General features: G+C 61.6%; 1 protein-coding gene across 2 annotated transcripts; it reads right to left on the minus strand.

The window, feature by feature from the left end:
* Nucleotides 1–193: 193 nt before the first annotated feature.
* Nucleotides 194–25,289, minus strand: SLC4A2 (solute carrier family 4 member 2). 2 transcript variants are annotated; one of them, XM_032238043.1, is made up of 23 exons: nt 25,141–25,289; nt 15,058–15,215; nt 11,498–11,666; nt 11,085–11,341; nt 10,860–10,993; nt 10,319–10,539; nt 9,620–9,756; nt 9,239–9,419; nt 8,404–8,539; nt 7,860–8,040; nt 6,574–6,697; nt 6,296–6,480; nt 5,686–5,911; nt 5,187–5,408; nt 4,826–4,974; nt 4,424–4,618; nt 4,048–4,269; nt 3,811–3,900; nt 3,459–3,625; nt 3,096–3,349; nt 2,756–2,925; nt 919–1,092; nt 194–828 (listed from the first exon to the last, which is right to left on the minus strand). In XM_032238043.1, the coding sequence occupies exons 2-23, from the start codon at nt 15,115–15,117 to the stop codon at nt 748–750; spliced, it is 3,735 nt and encodes a 1,244-aa protein (XP_032093934.1). In that variant the 5' UTR covers nt 15,118–15,215; nt 25,141–25,289; the 3' UTR covers nt 194–747. The 2 variants fall into 2 exon arrangements, with proteins under 2 accessions (XP_032093934.1, XP_032093935.1); XM_032238044.1 differs by lacking the exon at nt 25,141–25,289 and adding an exon at nt 19,235–19,454.
* Between the last annotated feature and the right edge of the window lie 533 nt (nt 25,290–25,822).

A 25,822-nucleotide genomic window follows, 5' to 3' on the forward strand; every position in this document is an offset into this window, starting at 1 on the left:
CTGGGTCCCCCCCTGGGCGGCTGTTTTCCTGGGGCGGTAGAGAATTGGGGGGCTTTCAGTGGAGAAAATGGCGCCAGAGCAAAGCAGCCTGTGGCTTTTGTCCCCCCGTCTGACCTTCTCCTGAACCCCATGCGAGGCTGCCTGTCCCACGCGGGAGACCCCCCCCCCCCCAACAAAACTGGTGAGACGCCCATACAGGAGCCCTCCGCTTTATTATCCGTCAACATTTCCCATCCCTGCTTCCTTCCTCCCTGGACCCCGATTTCAACACGGCCTGGCCCAGGGGACTAAAAGGGGAGGGGGAAGGTACCTGCTCCGAGAAAGGCCCCTCCCATGGCTTAGAGCCAACTTCCTGCTGCTGGCTCTCGTTGTCCTGAATGTGTGTGTGTGTGGGGGGGAGGCTGGGGAGGCTCAATGGGGCCGGGGCCCAGTCCTGCCTCAACCAATTTCTCTCCCGCACCCCCCCCCCCTCTGATAAAGCTGTGGCTTGAGGCCCTAAAGGCAGTCAGGGTCCTCCCTGGAGGGGTTGCACACCCCCCCCCCCGCAGCTGGTGCATAGAATTGAAGGGTGCGCGTAAGCTCTCCAGCGACTGATGGGGCGCCGGGTGGGGGACGCTGCTCCGCAGACCACGCAAGGGGTCAGGAGGGGCTCAAGGCCGCCCCCTCCTCCCATATTGACACGCAAAGGCACTGGGGCGAGAGGAGGGGGCTGTAGCTCTCGGTGTCCGAGGTTTCGGCGTCCTCTCTTCACACCGGCATGGGCATCTCGTTGTACTCGTCCACCCCTTCCCTCTCGTCCAGGATGGGCTCCGCCTCGGCCGCGTCCAGCTGCAGGGGGGAGAGAGAGACCCACGTGGGTGGTGGGCTTGGCCTCCTCCAGGACCGCCCCTCCCCCCCACCCCTGCACCCCAAACTTACACACTTCATCTCCCGCTCCGTGAAGATGCGGCTCAGCAGGCACAACCGGAGAGGCACGGTGAGGATGAGGATGAAGGGGAAGGCCAGCGAGGCCACGGTGGACATGACGGCCCAGAGCACGGCCAGGCAGCCCAGCTGCAGCAGCGTGAAGAGGTGCATTCGCATCGTGCGTACCTGCGGCAGAGGGAAAGGAGGCCGTGTTGGGCGGGCGGCCTGGTCCCCCCGTTGCGCCGAGGCCCTCCCAACTCCACCCCCCCCCCCCCCCACTGCAGACGTCATCCCTGGCAAGCAGCGAGGCTGGGTTGCGGGACGGAGGTAGACAGTTGTAGGCAGCCACACTGTGACATGATGCACACACATACACACACGACACAACATGGCAAGCCGAACAAGGTTCCCTCCTACTTAAAGCGAATGTGTGTCCCCTTCCTGCCCAGGAAAAGGCAGGGATCCTCCTGGGATTTACAGGGCCCTGTTGCCTGCATAAATCCAAGCAGGGCCGGCCAGCTGGGCCAGCCAGATCTCCAACCACGGGCATCTCTTCCGCCCGTGGCCTCCCTAGGCCCTCAGCCTCAGAACACCGCAACCGTCCTCCATGCCGGTTGTGTTCCCTGGATGCAGCCAGAAAGGCGCCGGTCACAAAGTGAGCCTGCGGCAGGAGCTACGACCACTCGCCGTGGGACAAGAATTACACTCCACATATCTAAAAAAACAACGGAAGGGAATCCTGAAAGAAAGCGTCCCGAAGGAGGGGGACGAAGTGGGATGGGAAGAACCACCATTCCTTTTTTAAAAATTGCCTGGAACGGTTCAGATTGGCGAACGGAGGGGGCCTAAGCCTTTCTGGGTTGGTGGCCTGAGGCAGGGGGGAGGGGGGAAAGAAGGGATGATTCTGTGGGAGGGGCAAGCGTATATGTGCGTGTGCACGCACCCACAAACGCAGCTTTCAGAGGGACCCAGGTGCGAGTGGGGCTGCAGGCGCCCAGGACGCTGACGGGAGCAGGGCGGTCACAAAGGTGCAGAATGGTCACTTTTTCCCAGTGCCATGGGACCTTTGAACTGCCTACTACATGAACGGTTGCCAGTGACGTGTAGTTGGGGCGCAGGAGCAGGAAAGAGTGGAGTAGTAAGCGGTGAGTACTACCAGCCTTGCAGTGCTTCTCTGTGTGTAGCCCAGAGATCTGTGTGGTTGTGTCGGCCCGGGGGTAGTGGTGTTGGAGCCTGCCGACTCGCACGTACGTCAAAGAGAGCGTGACAAGAACGGCCGTAGCCACGGGGTACGCCCCCAAATAGTTGGCTCGCCCATCAAAAGAAGCCAGCAGAGCTATAAAAACAGGTGGCCGCCAGGTGTGGCGGAAGAAGCTTAAACCCAAAGTAAACGCTTTGTAAAAGGAAAACCACTTTTGGCTGGAGAAAGGGGGGCAAAGGGAAGGGAGCGGAGCCCAGACGCGCCAGGAATGTGCCAGCTGCCTCCTGGCACCAGAGAAAGCAGATCTGGAGAAGGCCAAAGGGGCAGAGGCTCCCTCGGAAAGAGCTTAACAAAGGCAGACCACTCCAAGCCGGTAGCAGACCAGCCGGGCACAGATGCCCGTGCCAATGTCATCACCAACTGGGTGGCATCCAGAGGAGGGGCTGGGCCTCACGAGAAAGAGGGAGGAGAGCGGCTTTGCAGGGAGAAAGGAAGGGGGGAGGAGAAAGGAGGGACAGAGGAGGATTGAGGGGGCGGAGAGACCGATTTGAATCTCATTGCAAAAGCAGAGGACCTCTTCAGCAGGACCCACGGGCCTCCCACCCACCCCCCAGAGGCAGGGACAGCCCTGTGTCCGGAGAGCCTGACCTTCTTGACGTAGGGCACGTCCGGGTGGTGCTTGGGGGGCATGAGCAGCAGGTGGAGGCGCTCGTAGAACTGGATCCCGTTCAGTGAGGTGACGCCCATGTAGAGGAAGATGCCGAAGAGCACCGCCAGCGGGATCCTGCGCAGCAGGTCCCCAATCACGATGGATAAGCCTGGTGGGAGGGGCAGGAAGGAGGCGCTCAGTCCCTGCCCCCCACAGCCCCACAGCAGCCCTCCTTCCACATCCAGCAGCCGGAGTGAGCGGGGGGGGGGGGGAGAACAATTGTCCGCGCCAGTCCACCATCTGGTGGATGGTGATCAACACTGGAGTACAACGACTCACCCACGAGGACAGCCACTAGCAGCCCGGTCACCCGCTGCTCCTTCACCTCCTGGATTTTGGGCTTATCCCCCGGGGCCACGGCCTTGCTCATGACGGTGAGCGCATTGGCGTGTGTGACGGAGCGCACCGTGGCAGCCGCCAGCCACGGCAGGCCGAAGAGAGCGCAGAAGCCGCCCATGGCCACGATCAGCAGCAGGTCCAGGTGGAAGCCGGAGCCCTTCTGCAGCTTCCGCTCCTTCTTGCTGATGATCAGCCTGGGGGCAGAGCGGGACGCGGGACAAGCGTGGGGGGCTTCTCTCCATGTGTGCCCCAACGGCCGGCGGGGGAGGACAGGAAGAGGAACCCCCGGCCAGCAACACTCACGTGGTGATCTGCGTCTCCATGAAGATGAGGATGAAGACCAGAACGGCGGGCAGCACGCTGGCCACCATCATCCACACGGGGAAAACCTTGCTGCTGCCCAGAGGGTTGATCACCCAGCCTCGCTTGTCGGGGGACGTGACCGAGAAGCCACTGGGCACCGACAGTTTCTGTATGGGGGGGGGGGGGAGAGCAGGAGAAAAGCATTGGAGCGGGAGGGGGCTGAATAAAAGCGAAAGGGGAAAGCAGGGGCTGCTCGGGAGCCGGCCAGGGGGCATGCCTGGGGAGGGGATTGCACGGTCAGACCTCCCTTGCGGGGAAGCTCCAAGGGGACCCCAGGAATCTCCCCTCCTACCTGAGTGTAAGTGTCCTGGATGCTGGAATCCAACAGCACCATGAGGAGGATGGCGATGGGCACCCCAAAGTCTCCGATCACCCGCCGGACCTGCCCGGAGAGACCTGCTCAGCCATAGGAGCCTCTGAGCACGCGTGGAGTGTCGTGCCTCCTCCCCTGCAGCACCGCTTCCGTTTGCCGGCAACAGTCTCCCCCAGACCCTCCCCACCTCCGGGACCCCCGGAACAGGCCACGCACCCGGCCGGGGAAGAAGCGGCTGTTCTTGAACTTCCGCAGGAAGAACGCGATGAAGAAGGTGCCAGCCATCAGCACCAGCGAGAGGAGGGCCGTGTTGGGCTGGCCGGTCATTTCCGAAGCATCGGGGCTGATTGTTCCGTCGGGGCTGATTGTTCCGTTCTCTAGTCCCGGAATGCCGCTGGTGCCGTTCCCGCAGCCGTGCAGTGGGTGTGCCTGGAAGATCTACATGGAAGGAGGGAACAGAAGGGGTTCAGGCGTCACCTGGGGGAGAAACCCCTGGGCCATCATTGCCACCAAGGGCCCCTTCCGTTCTGCTTGGGTTTCAGTCCCCCCTTTGCGTGTCTCGGCCATGGGACCCCCTCCCTGCTCCGGTCACCTTGATGAGCTTGAAGAAGGTCTCGTAGATGAAGATGAGGGAGATGAGGAAGGCGAAGATCTCCTGAGTGAAGCGGGAGACGAAGCGCACCAGGAAGCTGCCCTCGAAGGCCACAATGGCCAGCACGATCAGGACAAGCCAGAAGCCGATCCAGACGCGGCCCACCAGGTACTCCATGCCGTGCGAGGTGCAGAACTGCCCACGGGCAAAAAGAGGACAAAGACTCAGCGGTCCGAGGGTTGCCTCCATGGGATCAGGAGGGGCGAGCTGGGGAGGGCAACGACGCCTAGGGGCCCTGCTTGCAAGGGGTGGAGAGCCTCCCACCTCCAATCTAGGGAATGTGGCAGAGGGGCTGTATCTGAGCGGACACTCCTCGGAAATCTGGGTAGCCCCCAAACTCACCGTGAAGAAGGCTTCCTCAAAAACCAGGAGGGGCCCCGAGAAGCCGATGACCAGGAGTGGCTGAGCCCCCAGGAGGCAGAAGAGAACGCCCTGAATGGCTGTGGAAATGATCAACTCCGAGACCCCAATTAGGCCCTCGGTCTTCTCGCCTGGAAGAGGTGGAGGGGGAAGCTGAAGTTTAGGGGGGGTCCCAATCCCCCACTCTCTTGCCTCCCCTGTGGCCCCCGGGGCCCTTGAGCCAACCCCAGGCCTGAAGAAGCCAGGGACTCTGCTTCACCTGGAACAGACAATGGTGGAGCCCAGGCTCAAAGGGCCCTGAGCCCTAGCTCCCTTGCCTCCCCTGTGGCTCCCCCTCACTCACCCAGAAGCCCCCCAAAGGTAATGGCGGGCGAGAGGGCTGCAAAGTAGATGAAGATGACAGCAGCCAGGCACTGGGGATCCAGGGCATCTCGGAAATCGCTGAGATACTTGGGGTAACGCCGACGGACATCCCGGACAAGCCCCCCAAAAGGTCGGCCTGTGCGTTGAAGAGGATCGGCCTCCAACTCTTCTTCCTCCTCCTCCACCTTCAGCTTCAGCAAGGCTGGGGAGGGGGTGCAAATGGAAAATCAGGGAGGGGGAGGCCTGCCAGAGCCCCACATCCCACCCCACTGATCACAAGAGCCTGCCCCGTGAGAGGGTCTTGAGAAAATCAGCACTCGGCATTTCCCAGAACAGACCTCGGTCTGCCTTATGTTATGTGTGGACAGAAGAAACAGAGGAACCAGGGCACAGAAACTCTCTCTCTCTCTCTCTCTCACACACACACACGGCCAAAGCCGACACAAGGGTCTGCGGCCCCCAGCCCCTCCCCAGACTACCTTTCTCCTCCGGCGATTTGGGCTCCAGGGCTGCCCCGGCCATCAGCCGCCGTTCCTGATGCTCTCTGCGGCGCAGCATCTCCCGCTGGAAGTGGGCCACGCTTCGCAGCAGCTCCTCACCCTGCACCTCCGAGGGCGGCAGCACCACGCTGCAGTCCAGGAACTCGTTGATGGCCTGCAGCAGGTCGTGCCGGTCGTCGGCCAAGTAAGCTGCTTCATGGAATTGCTGGGGACCAAAGGCAGAAGGAGACGGTTGCCGAGTGAGGACAACTCGCCACGGCCAACTAACTGCAACTAACTTGTTGTGGCCAACTCCACGCAGCCAATTCACTGCGGGACAATTGAACAATTAAATTGAATTATTTAAACAATTAAAATATGTTTTAAGGTTTGCCATTCGCGTTTCATTCCGTCCCTGCTTTAGTTCTTTAATTATTCTATTCCAACATTTTTTCCATTGTAGTGTAACTCTTGTCCTGCAGTGGGTTGGCCATGGGGAGTTGTGTAGGAGAACTGACGTGAGGAATTGGCCATGGAGAGTTGGCCGTGGAGAACCGGCCTTGGGGAGTTGGCTGCGGCCCCAAGCACCGAGTCCCAGGGTGGCACCCACCTTGTCGGACATCAGGGTGGAGATGGAGCGCCCGATCTCGTGGTAGTCCATGTTGGCACTGCTGGGACCCAAGAGCACGAACAGGAAGCGCACCGGCACCGGCACCTCCAGGACGGCGTCCAGCTGGGCAGCCTCCTGCAGCCGCACAAAGGCCATGGTGGGCTGGTCCAGGAATTGCACACAACCTGTGGGAAGAGGACGGGTGTCCGTAAAGGCCTGCGGCCTCCAAGTCCCCCGTCGTCCCCTCTTGCCCCGCCCCCACCCCCCAATTTCCTTACCCACAAGAACCACCGTGGCTTCGGCATTGTCTGGAATCTTCTCCAGCAGCTTCAGCTCATGCTTCGACTTGGAGCGGGTGATGGTGCCGGACAGAACAGGGGAGGCCACTTCCTTCTGCAGGGTCTAGAGGAGGGGAGGATGGGCCCTGGAATCCCTTGGCTGCTGGCCACCCCATCAATGCCCCCCCCCAGGCGCCCCTCGACTCTTCCCCAGCCCCCAAGCCTGATTCCAGTAAGAAACCCATGAATAACAGAGTGACAAGTGTTGGAAGGGACCTCGGAGGTCATCTAGTCCAGGCCCCTATTCAAGCAAGAGACCTTTCCAGAATTACAGGATCACAGAGTCGGAAGCGAGCGTGGAGGTCATCTAGTCCAGCCCCCTTCCCAGACATACATTGCCAGAAACCGGGAAAAAGCATCAGGAGCTGCCGTCACGAGATGGTGGAATGCCGTGGCCCATCCCGTGGTCACGTGACTTTGGGGTGGGGGTGTCCCAGACCACTTAAGGTAGCCAGGGCTGCTGGACTGGCCCCCAGCACCTGTTCTATGGGTCTCAAAACTTTGAGCGGTCATAAGAACCACCCGTCGTTAAGCAAGGAGTAGCTGCTGTTTCACAGAAGGGCTTCTGCCAGGACTCAAAGTATTTCCTGTTCCACTTTCTCATCCCGTTCTGGGTTTTCTAGTCAACAATGCAGCTCGGCTACCTTTGTAGCCCCCCCCCCCTTCCCACCCCCAGCATGGAAGGCCTCCCTGCCGGAGTGACCCACGGGGGTGGAGGGTGGGAGGGGGGCAAGGGGGGCTTGAACCCGCCTCCCTGGACCACAGCCCCCTGATCTCAACATCCGTCACAATTTATTTAGCGGCTGGTTTTCTTTCAGACCTTTCACTGCCAAGCTAGGCAACAGCATCAGTGCTGGAAGAGATGATGGGCTTCGGTCTCTAACCTCCTTTCTTGCACTGATGATTTTACCTAGTTGGGTTACCAAACATCTGCAAGGGACCCACCAAGCTCAGCAAACCCCCCCCCCCCCGTTCAACTTTGAGCTACAAAGATCCCATCACCACAGGTTATTCGTCCGTGCAGTTGTGGTCTACGATTGGCAGTGGACTTGAACCTGGGTCTGCTCCATCCTAACATCAGATCTTCTCCAGCCGTTCCCACCTAGAAAGCCAGCTGCCACGTGTGCCTTCCCCCCCCCAGTGGTTTTTCTCTCGCTCCCCTTGTTGGGCGGGGAGGACAAGTCGGCTGCCCCTTGGACCAGGCGGGGGTCTCTGTGGGAGCTCACCTCCTTCTCCATGTCCACCCGCGTCTCATGCTCCCCCACAGGGCCAATGAGTGGGTCGGTGACGGTGGGCTCAGGGCCTTCTCCCACGTGGTTGGCACTGTGATGGTGACCCAGCAGAGAGCCGAGCGAGCCGGCCGAGATATTGCGAGGAAAGGAGAACTCCTTCTCATCGGAGGGATGGCTGCGGGAGAGACCGCCGTGTGTGTCAAGCTGCGCCTTGGCCAGCATCTCCGGCGCCCTCCCACCGTCTGCCAGCACCCCAGGAAGAAAGAGGGGCTCCGGGGAAACTGGCAGTCCCAAAGAGCGACCCTCGCACTCCAGACGAGCGACCCTTCGCGCTCCAGACGAGTGACTCTCTCGTGCTCCGGACAAGCCACCCTCGCGGTCCCCACGAGCCCCCCTTGTGGTTCCAACGAGCAAGCCTCATGCTCCGGATGAGCGAGCCTCGCGTTCCAGGTCCTTCAGCTGGGTCCAAAGTGGAGCTTTCCCTGCCTGCGTCTCTTCTCCACCTTCGGCCGGACCGGGGTAACCCTGACACACTCACCTATGCTTAAGTAGCAGCGCCCGCAGCACGTTGGCACGGTCCTCGGCCCGGATCTGGTCGGAGATGATCATCTGCTCCACCACTTGATGGGCCACCCCCGGCAGAGTCTTCTGATCCAGGTCGAGAAGGACGGCCCCTGCAGGGGAGAGGAGGGGGGATTGTGGGAGGGCACTCTTGAGCAGCTGCAGCGGCTGCCAGGGGCCCTCCGGTTGGTTCCCTGGGTGAGAAGGCCCCGTGCCTAGGGCGGCCATGGGGAGGCCGCTGGCCGACCGTGTCGGCTGCTCCGGGTCCCTTCGTCCTTCCATCCTGAATGTAGAACCGATTCAAGACCGTCTGATCAATTTCCGGCCTCAGTTTCCCTCCTGGATGAATCCTCGTACGGTCTGGATGGAAAGGTTTGGTCTCTGCTCTTCCAGATTCCCCCGGAATCCCACTCCGCCCCAAGAGGAGAAGCAAAGCAGGACCTACCTCAGTTCTCCTCTCATCAACTGGCAGAGGGAACCGGTTTCCTCAGCAAAGCCTCCCCCTCTCCCTCCTGCCCCCCCTCCTCCCCCTCCCTCTCCCCCCTTCCCTTTTTTCACCCAGGCACTCGCAGCAAAATACCCCAAAGGCTCCTCCCTTCCGGCCCCTCCCACAATCCGGACCCGTAACAGGCCTCCAGAAGCAGCATGGCGAATCAGGCGCAAGAGTCTCTGGACCCAGAGGGCCCAGCCACGGCCGGCCCCCACTAGCCCCCGCCCCACTGAACTGGCAACAGCACTCCGGCTCTCTTCGATCCTGGAGAAGACCCTGGCTCAGACCCACAGAATCCCCTTCCCTCTGCCCCGTTGCCTACCGTGGGAGAGGGTCCTGCGTAGCTCCAGCAGGCTTCGGAAGGAGAGGGAGGCCACGTGCGGCTTGCCCCACCGGTCGGTCTCCTCTTCCACATCTTCCTCAAATTTGATCCAGCGGGCCGTCTCCTTCCACTGCAGCTCCTGGTTCTTGTCCAGGGTCAGCTCGTTCAGCTCCACAAAGACCTAGGCCAGAGTGGGGGGGGCGGGGGGGAGAGCAATGCTCAGAGTGGAGGAAACGGGGTCTGGCAAGACACCCCTTTCAGAGCGGGACCCCTCAAGGCCTCGGTTTCCCCAACAGGCCCATCTGAGGTTATCCAGGGGCAGAAAGCAGAGGCCCCACCCTCCCAAGCCCAGATTTCTCCTTCCCCCCTCAGCCCCCTCACCTCGTGGGGCTTCCGGTCGTGCTTCCGCAGCCGGGCGCTGGCCTCCTGCCGGTCCTTGCCCAGGTGCACCACCTGCCCCTTGGTGCTCTTCCGAACCAGGTGCCGGCGGACGCCTGGCACGTCCTCAAACCTGTGGCCTGCGGCAGAGGATTGGTGGGAGGGGGGACACGGACAGCCAGACACCCCCCCCCCTCATGAGGCCTTCCTAGGAAATCTTCCGGCGAGCCTCGCTCATCCCTCCCAACAAGGAGGGAGGTCCAGGCACTGTTTCCTGGCAAGAGGTGGCACTCTCCACTCGGCCAGAGGGCGTAGAACAGAGGTATAAATCTCAAGGCCCGGGGCCCACATCCAGCCCGCAATGTGGTGAGATCTGGCCCCAAGGCTTCCCTGGGAATAGTGAAGGACTGGCCTCCCACACCTCCGCCCCAGGCGGCCATCGGGGCTCAAACGCGGTCAGCCTTAGATCTGCAGGGCTGCCATGGAATCAGCGACCATGGAGACAACAGAGGGCCACGAGCCCCCCAGCCATGTCCACCCGCCCCCCTCCCCCAACATCAATCCCAACCTTGATGCAGCCCTGAATGAAATCCAGTTTGACACCCCTGGCGTAGACGCTGGAGATTGCTCTAAACGTTCTGGGCTCCCCTTTCCCCCTCCCAGCCCGGAAGCCTGCTCTCCCACCCTCCTGGCCCCACTCACTCTTCATGTAATCCAGGTCCGCCGAGACCAAGGTCAGGGCCTCCGACTCGTCGGTGGGCACCTTCTGGTAGCGCGCCTGCTCCATGCCCGTCATGCTGCCGATCCGCCGGCGTTCGTTGAGGTTGTAGCTGCGGTGGCCCGGCTGCGATTTGGAGAGCAGGCGTTCGGGAGGGGAGCCGCCCTCGGCCACCCCTGCGGCCCCGGAGTCCTCCAGGTCGGAGCTGCAAGACACAACTCCATCTCAGCAACCCGGGCCCAGAACTCCTGTCACGGATTGACCCCCTTTGCCTTGCCTCTAGATGCCCAACAGCCCCCCCTGGCATTCTCCTGGCTCTCCAGGTGGCACCATCGAAAAGCACGAAGGACCCACTACCCCCGCAGCTCTTCCAAAGTAGAGTTCCCCCCTGCCCTCCCGCCACTTCTCTCCCCCAACCAGGAAAGACCACTCCCCTATCCTGCACCTCCCGAACCCCACAGTCCGCAAGGACCCTCGCCCCATAGCAGCCGTGTCCTTCCCCAAGGCCACCCCGGGCCTCCTTACCTGCTTGATTTGGCTGCCCCTGCTGCCTGGGGGCTCCCGGCGTCGGCCCTTGGCCCCGAGGGCAAAGGGGTGGTACCAGCTGGCTCCCCAGAGAGGGGGCTTTGCCGTTCTGCGTCATCCTCCTGCAGGAAGAACTGGAGGGGCCGAAGGGAGGGTCAGCTCAAGGGATGGAAGCCCCCCTTGCCCTTCCCCCCCCCATGATACCCCCTCCCCATTTGCCCCTACCTGCACCCCCTCGGGAGAGCTGTTCGGCAGCAGCTCCTCCGGAGTGGGCTCGGTCTCCGTGTCACAGGTGTCATCCTCCCCTTCCTCTTCCTGGCCCCCTTCCGCCTCCTCTTCGATGGTGGGGGTCTCCCCGGCCACCGAGGCCCGGGCTCTGGGGGTCTTCCTCTTCTTGCTTTGGGAGCCCTTTTTCCGTCGGCCCTCGGAGGGCAGGTGGGCGGATAGCGGGTGATGGATATGACGGGAAGACTGGCGGTGGTCTGTGGAAAAGGCAGGGGCTGCGACTCCCGCAGACGGCCCCTCCCTGGCCGCGAGACACGGGGGACCCCTCCCCATCGCCATGACGCTGGGAAGGGCTTCCCTCCTCTTTTCTCCCTCCACCCCAAAGGCCACCCGCCCCCTCCCCTTCCACCTACATTCGAAATCCTCCTCGCTGTAGCTCCGGCCGGCTTCGTCCACGCCCCGCGGGTGCCTATCCTGCAAGAGCTCCTCAAAGCGCTCCACGCGCAACGCCCGGCTCAGGTCCTTCTCCTCCTCCGCTTCCTCCTGCGGCCCCGCGAAGGGGGGAGATGCGGGGGGCTCCGGCTGCCAAGCAAGCACATAACGCCTGAAGTCAGCACTGAGTTTTGAGGGGGGGGCTTGGGCAAGGGACACGGGGAGCAGAGACGAAGGACCCGGGACTCTGCCTACCTGGGCCATGGAGCTGCGGCTGCAGAGGCGGCTCTTGGCCGCCCGCGCGATTTATTTGGCCGTGGGCAGAAGGGAAGGTCAGGTCGTCCGCGGGTGGGCGGTGGCTCCATCGCCTCCGTGCCACTCCAAATATTGACTGATCAGGGCGCCCCTCGCACCGGCCGACACCGGCATAGATTGGCCCGTCCTGACTGCCTCCCTCCCCCGGCTCAAGGTGACCCCCGCAAGGTCTCCAGCCACGCAGGGAAAAGCCACCCCCCTTCTTCCAACCCTGCCCCCCCTTCTACCGTCTCCACCCCGCTTCCACCCTCCCCACCCCAAATATTTGTAGGACCCCAAACTCAGAACTGACCCCCGGGCTCCACTGCTGGGTTATAGTCCAGATCACCGGGAGGAAGGCGTGCCCCACCCCCAAGAAGACCCCTCCCCTCTCTGGCTGCAAGTGCCAACGGATCACCTCTTGGGGGGGAAACGCCTCTCCTGCTCCAGCCAGCCACCCCCTCTGAGAGCTGCCTCTAAAAAGCCTCTGAGCACATGCAGAGTGCAACACCCCTCCGAAATTAGAGGAGAGCACCGAGCGGGCACTTTAGCTTCGGTTTATGGGGTGAGGTGGGGGGCTGTGAACCCAGTTGAGTGATCCTGGCCTCCTGGCAATGTCAGAGATGGGGCACATGGGCTTGGGAGTGGCTGGCCCTGCTCTGCTGTCAGCTGCTTCACTTCTGCGCCTGCCTTGTGCCTTGCTTGGCCTCCCTCCTCCCTCCCTTTCTTCCCTCTTCCCTTTCTTCCTCTTTTCTCTCCCTACCATTCCTCCCCATCCCCCTTCTCTTCTTCCCTTTTTCTCCTTCCTCCCTCTCCCCTCATCCTTCCTTCCTTCATCCCTTCCTTTTTCCTCTTCTCTCTTTCTTCCTTCCTCCCTCCCCTTCATCTTCCTTCCTTCCTTTCCTTTCTTCTTTCCTCCTTTCCCTTCCTTCTCTTTTCCCTTTCCTTCTCTCCTTTCTCCCTTCCTCCCATCCTTCCTCTCCCTTTGTCTGTCCTTCCTTCCTTCCCTCTCAACCTCCTTCTCCTTCTCTTCTTCCTTCCTGTTTTCTTCTCTCCTCCCTCCATCGCTTCCTTCTTTCTGCCTTTATTCAAAGGAGGGATCCACGGGGGGGGGGGGACTTGAGGAATCTGCCCCCCCCCCAGAGGGACACTCGGCATCCCAAGGCATGTAAGTCACCCTTACGGTGTTCTTGGCTCCAGATCTTTTCGGCCAAGGTTGCCTGCTTTGAATTTGGCTGCTCTGGGGTTTATTTATGTATTCTGCCCCCCCTCCCCCCCGGGGGGGCCTTTTATCAGGACAGATCGGGGGGCCTTGGAGACAAACAAAGCTGCGAGAAGGAGTTTGCCAAAAACCGATCACGCCAAACCGATCTCCGTTTCTTTCTTTGGCAAAGCGGCTAAATTAACGGAGCAGCAAAATGCCAGAGTTGGCAGAGCAGAGCTAAGACTTGGGGAAGGAGTTCGAGAGGGTAGATCGGGATCTACATCTTGATACGGTAGGAAAAAAGAGGGGTGGGAGACTTCACCACCGGATGGACCTGTATACGCGGACAAGCCGTACTCCAGGAGTCGCCCTCCTTACGCCAACAGGGAGGGGAGTAAGCGGGGGGGGGGAGGGGGGGAAGGTTACCACAAGGCAACGTCTGAGGTCCAGGACTCTTCAGTATCTTCATCCATGACGAAGGTCAGGGACCAGGAGGGGAACTCGTTCAAATTTGCAGAGGACACTAAGACGGCAGCAACAACCGACACCCCACAAGGCGAGCTCAGGACCTGAACAGACTCGAACCCGTGGCTCTGCCCACCCAAATGCAACTCAGAGGGCCTGTGGGGAGCCCTTTCCTTGGGGGTCACGAGTGCCAGCAGATGCTTCATTGGGGGCAGGCTGGTCCATAGCATAAACCCCCCCCGAAAGATTTTATCCATTCCCCCACAGCCTGGCTTTGAGCAGACATGGGGAGGGGGACGTAGCCCCCTCTGGATCCATTAGGCCAAGAGCGGGGGGAGCCCAGGGGGGGTTGTGCGTCAGCGTGTCACCCCCATAATGCTATGCGCACACATGCACACACAACCAGAGAGGGGCCCCGCTTTTGCAGTGGGAGTTTTGCCCTCCCCACGCCCCAAAGCCTTTCTGGGAGCCTGGGGAGCACGAAGACAGCCTCCCCCCCCCCCCCGAACGGCCTCCGGGGGCCTCGGGAGCTTCCTTGAGGCCTCCGGAGGGGGAAAAACGGTCCTACGAGCAAAGCGGAAGTCCTGTGTCAAACTTCCGGTTTTCCCGTGGAGCCGGTTCTTCGTGCTTTGGAGGCTCCAGGGAACCCCCGGAGGGTGAAGAACGGCCTCAGAAGGAGGCCGTAGTCAGCGGGCCAGCAACGCCTCGCCTGCCCCGACAAATGGCTCCGCCACCTCAGCATGTGGCCCACCCGAAGGACGCAGCATGGCGCCTGCGAGGGTGGGTGGAGGTATTGGCATGCCCAATGCGGGTCCCTGTCCCTCTCTGGCTGCCACCGCTGTGGGTCAAGGCTTCCACCCACAGCCAGCCCCTCTCCCCAGTGCGCTCATCCTGGGCTCCTGGTGGGGCAGCTTCAGTCCAGGAACTCCTGCGTCCCACTTCTCCCCCTCCCTCTCCCAGCCTTCAAGTGTGGAGGGGCTCCTGTTCAGCCGGCCCCAGATGAACGGGCCAGTGGGGGTGTGTGAGGGAGGGGGGCTCCCTGGATGGCTTGACCTTCACCTCCCCCACAAACCGGCCGATGTGGGTAAGTTGACCACCTAAAGACGCCATCCATCGGGTGCCGGCTTGGTCTAGATGACCTCTGGGATCCAGCCTGGGCAATGGGGAAGGGAGGGAGGGAGGGGGGGTGCAGGGTCTGAAGGATGGTCTCCTAGGGCTGATCCAGAGGAGTGCGAAGGGTGGGTTATTCCCCTCCCCCCAGTTACACCCCTCCTCACCCAATAAATAAGCGGCTGGACAGGGTCTCCTCTGCCTCTTCCCCCTCCCCACATATTCGGGGAACTAAAAGAGGGAGGGGGGAGGCGGCCAGCCCCTCTGCTCCTTGACCCATATGGGTTGGGGGGGAAAGCTGGCTTGGGAGCCGACTCTGACCTCCCCCCCCCTTCCTCTGCCCCTCGGCATTTGGGCCCACTGCCCCGAGACCCCACACGCGCCTACCATTAGGCTGGAGGGCCAGCCACAGGCACCCCCCACCCCCCTGAATCCAATCCCCTCCAAAGGGGAGGACGGGGAACTCACCCCTTCGGAGGCGCCGGAGACGACATGACGGTGCTCGGCAGAGACCCGGCCGCGGTTCATGGCAACCTTCGGGTGGGTGGGTGGGTGGTGGGCGAGCCGGACCCTTACCCTTTCTCGTTCTCCTTAGGGCTCAGAGGAAGGAGTGGCAGCACCATAACCTGCAGGGGAGAAGCGGGGTCAGTGAGGAGGGGGCAACTCCGTCCCACCCTGGGAACAGTCCTCATCCAAGCGACGCGGCAGGGACCGAGCCGTCTTAAAACTCCCCGGCCAAAGATGCCTCCCTCGGGGCTCTGGGCGCCTCCCTTCCCGTGCCAGCCTTGCCACCTTGGGAGTCGGGGCTGTGATGGGGCTCCGTGCCCACCTTCGGGCTGGCATTCGCATGGAGGTGGCCCCTCTAGGGGGACTGCAGGGCTCCGATCATCCGTGAGATGTTTATGGGCGCTTCTCCCGGGATGCCAACCGTTTTGGGGAGGGGGATTCGGTTGGCACCCCGGGAGAAGCGCCCATAAACCGGCTGCTGGCTCAAAGCTCTCCCCATGCCATCGGGTATGCCAACTGCTCAGCGAGAGCCACGGAGAGAGGAAGGGGCTCGGCTGCATCCCTTCCCCCTCCCTCGCCCAACGGGGAAGCAGAGGGTTAAGGCTCACGGGAACCATTCACGGGGGTCCCGAATGAACCCCTCACAACCATCAGTTGGAGGCCGAGGCTGCCGGCAGCCGGTCGTAGGCACCGGCCGGCAGGGAGGGCGTTGCCAGTCGGGTGGGGGAGGCCCTTTGCTGCCAATCATTCAACGGTGGACTTTGGCCCTCCAGCCTTCGGTGGGTCACGAGTGCGGGACAGGCTTCAGAAGGGATTAGGTGGCTTACCTCCGCCGGCCCCCCTCCCAAACGGGCTGCCCGGCTCCCTTGGGCACCACGCTGCCAAGCGCTAAACCAGCCAGACGGACGGAGGGCGAAATGCCTGTCTACCCCCCTCCCCAAGAGGTCTCCTTCCTTCAGTGCCAGCCCTTGGGGGTGGCACACGCACCCCTCCGGGACTGGCAGTGTGAGGAGGGCAGCCGGGGGTTTGGGACTGGCGGCCAAAGCTGGCAGGGGGGCAATTTGGGCAGCAAAACCAGAAGCCTCATCCTCAGAGCCCACGGATAAGCCCCGGCAAGTGGATTCCCCCCCCCCCCGTCCCCCTGCCTCTCCCCTCCCCCACCCTGCTGCCGGCCAAGGGCTGCGGCCACATTTATCTTGGCCCTCCCTCCGCTCCCTCTCGGCAGGCGCCAAAATCAACCCCAGGTCCAGCGGCCGGCCGGTTTGATCCGGCCCAAACCGAGCGGCCCCTTCATTGTTGCCATCATCCCGGCCCCCTCCCCACCCCAAGTGGGCTCCTTCACGGGAGGGGGCTTCACGGTGGCACAGAGGTCGCTGCCTTTTCGTCCGGAAAGCAGCCTCTGTGCATGGGCAGAGTGCCTTTCACTAACGGCATTTGCGGGACCCCAGCCCACCAACCCACCTTGGCTGGCCTGACCCCCATCTCCCCCTCCCCCAAAAGCCATGGAGCACTCACCTCTGCCCCTCAGCTGCCCCAGAGCCTCTGTGCCCTGGGACGGAAGGGCATCGGGGGAAGCGGAAGGGGGCAGCCGGCGGGTGACTCGCCCTCACAAGACCTTGGCTCATTCGCTTGGGAAACGGGGGGGGGGGGGGGGGTGGCACAAGCCCCCACCCCACCCGTGGCACACACTTTCCATGAACACGTGACGGAGAAGATCAGGCTGCTCCAATGCCCTCCCCCGGTGCCAGGGGTGCCCCCCAGCCCTCACATCTGCTGCCCCCTTCCCCAAGCCAAAGGCTTCCCTTGCAGTCCCTTCCTCAAATAAGGGGGAGGGGATTTGCCCCTTGGCCTCAGCTCAGATGCTCCCGGGCAGGGGCAGGTGGGGGAGGAGAGCTGGCAGCCCAGACTGGCATCCCCTGTTGAGGACCAGAAGGGCCACAAGGCGGGCACCACAGGGCACCCCGGAAGCAGGGCATGGGTGGGGGGCATCCCCTCCCTCCCAGGGTAACCTCTGGTGCCCACCCTCCTCACAGCTGGGTTGGTCAAGGCTTCTGCCCATCTCCCAGCCTGGCATCAAAATCCCAGGGGCCGGTAGGGGAAATCAGGGGTCCTGCCTTGCCACAGGCCCCTCTTCTCCTGCCCGCTCTGGTGCCACCCTGGAACCATGGAAAGGGGGGGTGGCTGGGGGGGGGGAGGAAGCAGGATTTGGCAACTCCGCGGCTGCATTCCAGGGACGAGTCCCGGCTGGCCCGGCTAAGGCGATTACGGGCACCGCGTTGCCACCCAGGAGGCTTGGCTCCAACCTCTCCAGATTCCTCAGGATGCCCTCCCCCCCCCCCAGTGGGGGAGGGACAGAGGCAGCAGGCAGGGTGAGGGTCTCACCCTCTCCCCCCCCACAAGGAATATCCCTCCCTCCTTGGCAGAGAGAGAAGGCCCGGCTCCAGCCGCGATAGAGTGCCCTCCAAATTCGGTTGGGTGGCATTGGAGAATAGCGATGCCATCGGGTTGTCTAACTCAAGACCCCAGCCCCGAGCACAAGGAAGCCCCCTGCCCTGCCCTAGAGGAAAGAGAGCGGGCAGGGGGCTGACGAGGGCACCCAGTGGTCTCCTGCCCCTCAGCGGGCCTGTTAACTCGGTCTCTCCTGCTGCCTGCTGCCCCAGATGAGCCATGTCCCCCGACTGATAGACCCCCAAGGACCCCAGCGGAACCCAGTCCCAACAGCTCCCTTTCCCAGCTGGCAAAGGCTTCCATGCCAGGCCAATCTGGGTGGGGAAACGACCCTTTTCCTCTCGTGCCCGGGGGTCAGGCGCTTTCCCTGGCACCCAAAGACGGCTGCAGAAGCCAAGGTGTGTGTGGGGGGAGTTGCTGCCAGGATGGTGCCCGCTCCACCAACAGACCTTCCTAGAAACGCTGCCCAGATGCCAAGGGAAACCACCGGGGCTTCTCGGTGGTATCTGAACCCGGCAAGGCAGCTGGCACAGAAAGTAAGTGTTCAACAGCCGGCTCAGGCGAGAGAGGTGCCCGAGGGCCGAGAGTCTTCCTGTCCCAGCCGTTGGGGGGGAGTCATGGTGCCCCCCAGCAGGCGGGGTGAGACATCCCAGCCCCTCCAGATAGCGAGTCTCAAAGACTCTGCCAACGTGGTTACCGGCTGCTGGAAACGGGCATGATTTTTAGACAGGAGGGCAGACGCCACGCTGTGGGGAGGGTGGCCCACCCAGGCAGAGCCGAGGTCACCCACGCCTGCTAAAAATAGCCCCCCCCCCAACCTCCCCCCTCCAACACGACTCAGGGTGAATCACCAGAAACCACAAGAGTCCAGAGGCGGGCAGAGCCCGGGTGGCAGGAAGGGGGCCGTCCTGCTCTCCATGGGAACCATTCTGGCATCCCCTCCACTGGTGGGACCCGCTCTGCCAAGGCCGAGGGGAAAGGAGGACCCTTCTGGCACTTGGAGACCACCCCCCACCCAAAATCCATCCATCTGCGAGGTGGTACCCAAAGCCCCTGGATGCCTGCTGCTTGGCACTTCCTGTCCCAGCCAGGCTGGGAGAACCGGCGATGCCCCCATTTGGAGACAGAGGCAGCTTCCTCCAGAGAGGAGCTGGGGGGTGGGGGGGAGCCTGGCTTGGAAAAGGAAGGGCGATGGGCCAATCTGTGGGGCACCTGCATGGGCGTGACCCGACTTACGGTGGCCAAGCGTGCCCGCTGCTGCCAGAGAGGGGACGTGAATGGTCGGAGACCCTCAGGGACCCCCCAAACCGACCTGCCAGGCTCCCATGCTCCATTTTCACCCTGGCAGCCCCACGCCCGTCTCCCAGGAGCCAAGGGGTGCCCCGTCTGCCAACCGGGCATCACAGCAGTGGGAAGAGCCAGGCGGGCCAGGACGCCTCCATCCCGACTCACCCATCGCTCCCTGGGCTCCTGCTGCCGCAAAAGGGGCCGGGTGCCACGTACGACTCACCCAGAGCACCGGCCGGCCGGCCTCGGAGACTGGCAGCAGCCCACCGGGCACCCTCCCCCGCAGCCAGTGCAGCAGCTGTGCCCAGACGAAAGACCGGCTCAGGAGGGAGCGGGGGGGGGGGGAGGCTGACACACACACACACAAACACACACACGCCCCTCCCCGAAACGAGACCCTCACCTGCCTCCAGCTCTCCCTGGCACAGCAGCACCGGGCAGCTTGGATACCCGGAGGGGCAAGGGGGGCGGTGGGGGTGGCAGGGCGTCTCTTTGTTCTTCCCTGGCGTCAGCAAAATGCCCTTTTGCCCCCCCCCCCTCCTCCCAAGCCTCCTAAGCCCCCTCGGTTGCAGCCTCCGCCACTCTGCCCGGCCGTCCCCTCCTCGCTTCCTCACCGCCCGATGCCCCCTCCCAGGAAAGGGAAGGGGAGGGCTCGGCTCGTGGGCAGATGGGAGGGGGGGACACGCTTTGCTCCATCCCAGGACGCCCTCTGCCCACCCGGAGGAACTTCTGCCTGTCGGGGTGTGAGGGTGTGTGAAGGTGCCACTCTCCTCCCGGGGCACTTTCCTTCCCGTGCCCCCACCCCTCCGCACACACACCCCCGGCCCAGGGAGGAGGAGATGCCCGGCCCCTCGAGGCTGCCAACGGATGGTTACAGCCTCGGGCTCCCCCCTCGTAAAAATGCCCCCTGCCAGGCCTCGGAAGGGCAGCAGCCTGGCAAAGCAGGGTGGGTCGGCTGCTCCCCCATCATGGGTACCTGTCAAGCCAACTGGGGAGGACGGGGGGTGGCCCCCAACAACACCTTCATAGCCCAGTGCCAGGGTGCCAGGGCTGTGCCCGCCTGTCCCTGTGTGGGGAGGGGCAGGATCAGGGGAGCAGAGGACGGGGGAGGGAGGGTGCCCGCTCTGCCAGTCAGCGGTGACGGCCTCTCTACCACCCCCCACCCACCCATAAGGCCCTCCCTCCCTCCCTCCCTCCCTCCCTCCCTCGGGGAGTCCTGGACCAAACGGCCACAGTTCCCATCGCCAAGGGTCACTTTTTCTCCCGATTTGGCGACCGTGCCTGGTGCCGTTGTTAAGGGAATCCCTTCAGTTAGTAAGACGGTCGTTAAGAGAGGCAGACTTGACTTTGCTTGTCAGCCGGTCGGCAGAGGGGAATCACGCCTGTTTCTTTGCTTATTGGGTTTATATGCCGCCTTTCTCCCGAAGGACCCGGGGGGGGGGGGGCGTAGAACGTTAAAAAACAACAACAACACATATTACAAAAGTTAAAGAGAAAGTTAGATAAGAGGATCCAAAAACAAACCCAATTAAGATTCACAATAACTTTTTAAAAGTTAAAATTAAAATTAATAATAATCAATCATTTATCTTATTTTGTTCAGGCCGGCTTGCTGGAAAAGCCAATCTTTCTAGCCACAGTGACACCTCTCTCCCGCAGGGCGCTGTGACCGTCACATAAATGAGTCGGGGAACCCAGCTTCTGAATTTTGATGGTGTGAAATGTCCGAGGGGGGCTGGACTAGGTGACCTCCGAGGTCCCTTCCGACAGTGATGGATTGATTGGCTGAAAAAGGGGTCATAGGTCCCTCTTTGCAGTGCCGGTCGCTAAACAAGCCATTGTCATAAGTCAAGGACCACCTATATTTACACAGTCACTGCACCAAGCTTCCCCTTCGCATGTTCCTACGCAAGACACAAACAGACAGGGAGACCCCCCCCCACAATTCCCTCCAGGCAGGGGCTTCAGTGGAAACGGGGAGGGGGCTCCCTGTGCCTTCTGCCCACAGAGCCTGGCTAGACCCCAGGGGGCGTTTGGGTCTTCCCTTGACCCTCTCCCTGCCCCACAGATTGAGTGGAGCCATCGAGACCCCTCCCCAAACTAGAACAACAGATTTGGAAGGGACCTTGGAGGTCTTCCAGCCAGCCGTCCCCCAGGGCCCACCCACCACCCCTCTGCGTGCAGCCCCCGAATGAAGGCTCCATCTCTAAAAAGGTATGGTGCGTGGAAGCCCCCCCATCCACTAGATAGGATGCCCGGCGCCAACCGGGTGCAAGGGGCTGGACTACATGACCTCCGAGGCCCCTCCCAACTCTGTGATTCTCTTACGCAACCCTTGGCCCAAAGGACCCCCGCGGGACAGACCCCGATGTGGAGAGAAGGAGGGAGGCAGGGAAAGAAACGGCCACTTCCAAGCACCCCACTGAAACCCTGCAGCTGCTAACACCCAGTGGCGGGTAGTTCCAGAGACCAACCAAGGTCCAAAGTCACACGCCTGGCTCCCCGGGGAAAGGCTCTGCGGCTATCTACCTTCCCCCTTCCTCCCCACTGCCAGGGACCCAGTAAGGACCCCCGAAGAGGTGTCCCAGCCTCATCTGGGACCCACCCACCCAAATCCTGTCGAGGCCCCAGTTCAAAGGAGGAAAATGCGGGGGGGGGGCTTGAGGGGGGGCTGAAAGGGAAGGCCAGACAACGCAGGGTTAATCCTGGTATTGGGGAGGGGGTCTTTGAAGGGAGGGAGGGGTGTGGCAGGAGGTGGATTGGGCCTGTCCCCCCCCCCCCCGCATCCCAGCACATTAGCAATCCCAGAGGATGCCACCAACCTGTGCGTTGGAGGTTTGGGGCGTCCTCATCTTACGACCGCAGCTGAGCCTAACATACCCGTCAGTAAGGGAGACACAGGTTCAGGGAGTTTGGCCCCGTTTGACGCTCTTTTTTATCCCCGTCATTAAGCAAACCCCTTGTGGTCGTTAAGTGAGTCGCCTGGTTCGTGGGTCGAATCTGGCTTCCCAGATTCCCTTCCTGGGGACGCTGCGACCCACTTGCTAAACCTCTGGATTTTGCCCTTTCTTCAGGGCCGTCAGAATGCAGAAGGGACACTTTAGGAGCCGTCGTAAGTCGAGGAGTTCCTGTATCAAGGGGAAGGGCTTAGTCCCACACCCCCGCCCTTACCCCCCCCCTCCCTCCTGGGGCACGAACTAACGCAAACACAACTTGAACTCGGCTTCTGGATGATCTGACTCACCAGTTAGCCAGAATTGGCCGTTGGCCGGTGAGTCAGAGCCCCCCCCCCGCTCCCCCTGGCACCCCTCCCCCTCCAATCCAGCGGCTGCTGGACGGATGTAGGAGCCGACCTTGGTGGCCTTGCCGGGAAGCCATTCCCGTTTTCTCCCTACCGCCCCCAAAATAAATAAATAAAAAGACCAGTCAGAATAGAGCCGGGACCTCCGAGGCCATCTAGTCCAACCCCCTGCTCGAGCTGCAGACCCTTACAGAATAATAGAGTTTTAAGGGACCTCGGAGGTCTTCTAGTCCAGTGTTTTTCAACCACTGTGCCGTGGCACACTAGTGTGCCGTGACATAGTGTAAGGTGTGCCGTGGGAAAAATACCCGCCTATGGTCAATATAGGCACAGAGTTAAATTTTTTTAACCTTTTCTAATGGTGGTGGGCCTCGTGATTTTTTTCATGAGAAGAGTGTGCCTTTGGACAAAAAAGGTTGAAAAACACTGATTCTAGTCCAACCCATTGCTCCAGCAAGAGACCCTTCCAGAATCACAGAGGTGGAAGGGACGACTTCCCAATTTATCATTACAGGTAATCCTTGATTTATGACACTTCACTTAGTGACTGAAGTTACAACGGCAGGGAAAAAAACTGACTTAGGACTTTATTTCACACTTATGACACTTGCAGCGTCCCCGTGATTTACCCTCGGATGCCTCCCGATTGGCTCCTACTTACGACTGTTGCCATGTCCCCATTAGCGACCGTCTGACAATTCAAAGGGGAAGCCTGATTCGCTTAACAACCATGGGACTCACGAAACCGCCACAGGGAGTCACTCAACAAAGAGGGCAAGGCGGGGCAAAACTCCCTTAGCCAATGTCTCGCTTAGCGACATAAATCTTGGGCTCAATTGCGGTCGTAAATTCGAGGACTGCCTGCAGACAACAAGCAATTTTGAACTCAGAAACGCTCCATGTTGTCAGAAGCAGAGACACCGAGAACAGTTGGGGCACCAAGTCGAATCCTGTGGAGGGCCCTCCCCTGACCCAGAGCCCACCTCGCCCAATCGGAGACCCCCACCCTCACTTGCCAGAGACGCCTCTGAAAGGGCAGAGCAGCCCCACCCCAGAGACCCCACATGTGGGCACCTCTTCTCAAAGGGGCCTCTGTCCTGCTTGAGCAGGAGGTTGGACTAGATGACCTCTAGGGTCCCTTCCAGCTATTCTCTTCTATATTCCATTCCGTTCTGTTTTCTATTCTATATACCATTTAATTCTATATTCTATATTCTATATTCCATATTTTCCATTCTATTCTATTCTATTCCATTCCATTCCTTATTCTATTCTATTCCATGATTCTACTCTATTCTATGTTCCACCTTCCACTCCATTCCACTCTATTCCGCCAGGGTGATTTTGCCCGGATTCCCTCTCTGAGCCGGGGCTGGACTAGAGGAGCTCAAGAGTCCCCTTCCCCAATCCTTGCATGAGCCTGGAGGGGGGCAGGAGAGCCCACCAACCAATGTCGGGTCCACTGAGAGCCTCTGCTCCGGCCTTGATGGGGGAGATCAGGGACTTTCTCACCCAGGGAGAGCCAACCAGCCAGCGATGGAGGTTCTGATTGGGGAGGGGGAAGGGAGGGGGGTGCCAGGGTACCGGGGAGAGGTGAAGAAGGGGCTCCCCCATGCCAGGGGGCTTCAGAAGAGGGGGAGGGGCAGGGGATGCCGTAGAGGAAGCGGGGGGGGGGAGGGGGGAAGAGAAGGAGAAAAATGTCGCAACCTCTCTGGGAAATCAAAGCACCTCTCTTGGGGGGGGGACGAAGGGGGGGGGGACACTCATAGGGCGGTTGACTTGTAGCCCTGAGCCGCGATGGCCCCAAACCAGCCCAGCCCCACATCTGGAGGTGGCAAAGCGGTCAAACTGGACCCTTGGCTCAGCCCTGGGGGCAAATGCCACCCACAACACCTGCATTGAAAAGGGGGGGGGAGGAGAGGACCAAGCCCCCCACCCCAAACAGCCCCCCTTTCCCTCCAGACTGCACCCCCCTCCCAGTGCAGAGACTCAAAGTAAAGTTTCGCTCCCCCCCCCCCCCCGTCTGCCAAGGAAACCTTGGGAGGGGGAGACAGTCCCAAATCCAGCGGAGGAAATCTGGCTCTGAAGGGGGGAACCTATCGAGCACCCCTGGCTCCCCCCCAACCGCTCCTGGAAGCCGGGGTGGGAGGGGGGCTGCGGAACTACGATTCCCAGCATCCTCCACCAGTCGCCATATCAGCTGGACACTCAGCTGGTTCGGTCCGGGCATCCCAGGGAAGACGGGGAGGGGGAGGGAGTGGTTCTCCAGCCAGAAGGGGGGGGGGCTGCTTTCCAGGCAAATCCTCGGGGCAAAAGCGGAGGGGGGGCAGATGGGGGGGGGGGCTAGACATAAAAGTGGGGGCTAGGAAGACGGCGCTGCTTCCCTGGGGAGGGGGCTGCGCCAGTTTGAGCTGCTTCCCAGGCAAAAGTGGGGTGAGGGATGCATAGGAGGAGCGGGGGGGGGGGGAAGCCATCCCACCCCTCGGAGCCCCGTTGGGGAGGGGGCGCTGCTTCCCCAGCCAGAAGGGGGAGGGGGCTGCTTTTCAGGCATCCTCTCGGACAAAAGTCTGTCTGTGGGGGGGGGGGGGGGTCTGGCCGGGCGAGTCTGTCTTGGGGAGGGGAGGAGAGGGAGCCTCCTTACGCAACGCCTTCCCGGACAGGTGCGCTGCCCGCGGCTTCCAAAGGCAGGACCCGCCCGGCTGCCTCCGCACCGTTCCCACGCCCTCCCTTCCCAAATTCGGGGAAGGAAGGGAGAATCTGCAAGCCGGTCACGCGCCCTATCGGCCTCCGGGGGTCGTAACTCCGGGCTCTGCGGCCGCCGTATCTCCGAGAGCTGGCCCGACGCATTTGGATCAGGGGTCCGCAATGCACACAGACACACACAAGAGGAGGGGGCTTGCCACCCCTCTCCGGGGACCCAGACTTCCGTTGTTGCGAGTCCCCACGCCCGATCTCCCGATCTGGACGATCCCCTCCCCTGGGTCCTCGTTCCCGCGACCGCCACTCACCCGATCCGACAGCGGGTGGAAGCAGGGATCGAACCGGCTGCCGCCCGACCCTCCAATTCCGACCTTCTCTCTCTCTTTCTCTTTCTCTCTCTCTCTCTCACACACACACACACAGACACACACTCTCTCTCCGCGCATGCGTCCATGGGGCCCAGCCTTCGCCACGTGCACGGCGGGGCAAACCCGCCCCCTCCCACGGCTGAGAAAGCCCCTCCCACTCGAAGGCAGATGGTCCTCGACTAACGACCACAATAGATTCTCCACCACCGCCGCGCCAAATTATTTTGTTGGTGACCGGGACGTTTCTTGAGTGAGTTTGGCCCGTTGTTAAGTGAATCCTTGCTGTGGTTCAGGGGGTAACGTGGTCGTTAAGCGAAGCGGGCTTAGCCCCCCTTTGACATTGCTGGTCGGAAGGTTGCAAGAGCAGATCACATGACAACGGGAGACACAGCGACCGTCGTAAATACGAATCAATTGCCAAGCTTCTGAATTTAGATGGTGTGAAATGGTAAATGTCTCTTCCTTGAGCAGAGGGTTGGACTAGATGACCTCCGAGATCCCTTCCAGCCCTGCTTCTATGAGTTTTGCGCGGGGACCCTCGTGCTGCGGCTCGAAGCCCAGCCTGGGCGCGGTGCCTGCCGGAAGCCGTAGTTTTTCCCCAAGGAGGCCGGCTCGGCGGCTC

Source organism: Thamnophis elegans, chromosome Z (assembly GCF_009769535.1).
Source record: "Thamnophis elegans isolate rThaEle1 chromosome Z, rThaEle1.pri, whole genome shotgun sequence".
NCBI lineage: Eukaryota > Metazoa > Chordata > Lepidosauria > Squamata > Colubridae > Thamnophis > Thamnophis elegans.

What these genes read in the sequence shown, in the direction of transcription:
- SLC4A2 (XM_032238043.1), bottom strand. Translation starts at nt 15,117, where the DNA reads ATGAACCGCGGCCGGGTCTCTGCCGAGCACCGTCATGTCGTCTCCGGC. An exon ending in CAGCGAGGAGGATTTCGAAT is followed by an intron (nt 11,342 to 11,497) that starts GTAGGTGGAAGG and finishes CCTTTTCCACAG; the next exon opens with ACCACCGCCAGTCTTCCCGT. An exon ending in ATGGAGACGCAGATCACCAC is followed by an intron (nt 3,350 to 3,458) that starts GTGAGTGTTGCT and finishes CTCTGCCCCCAG; the next exon opens with GCTGATCATCAGCAAGAAGG.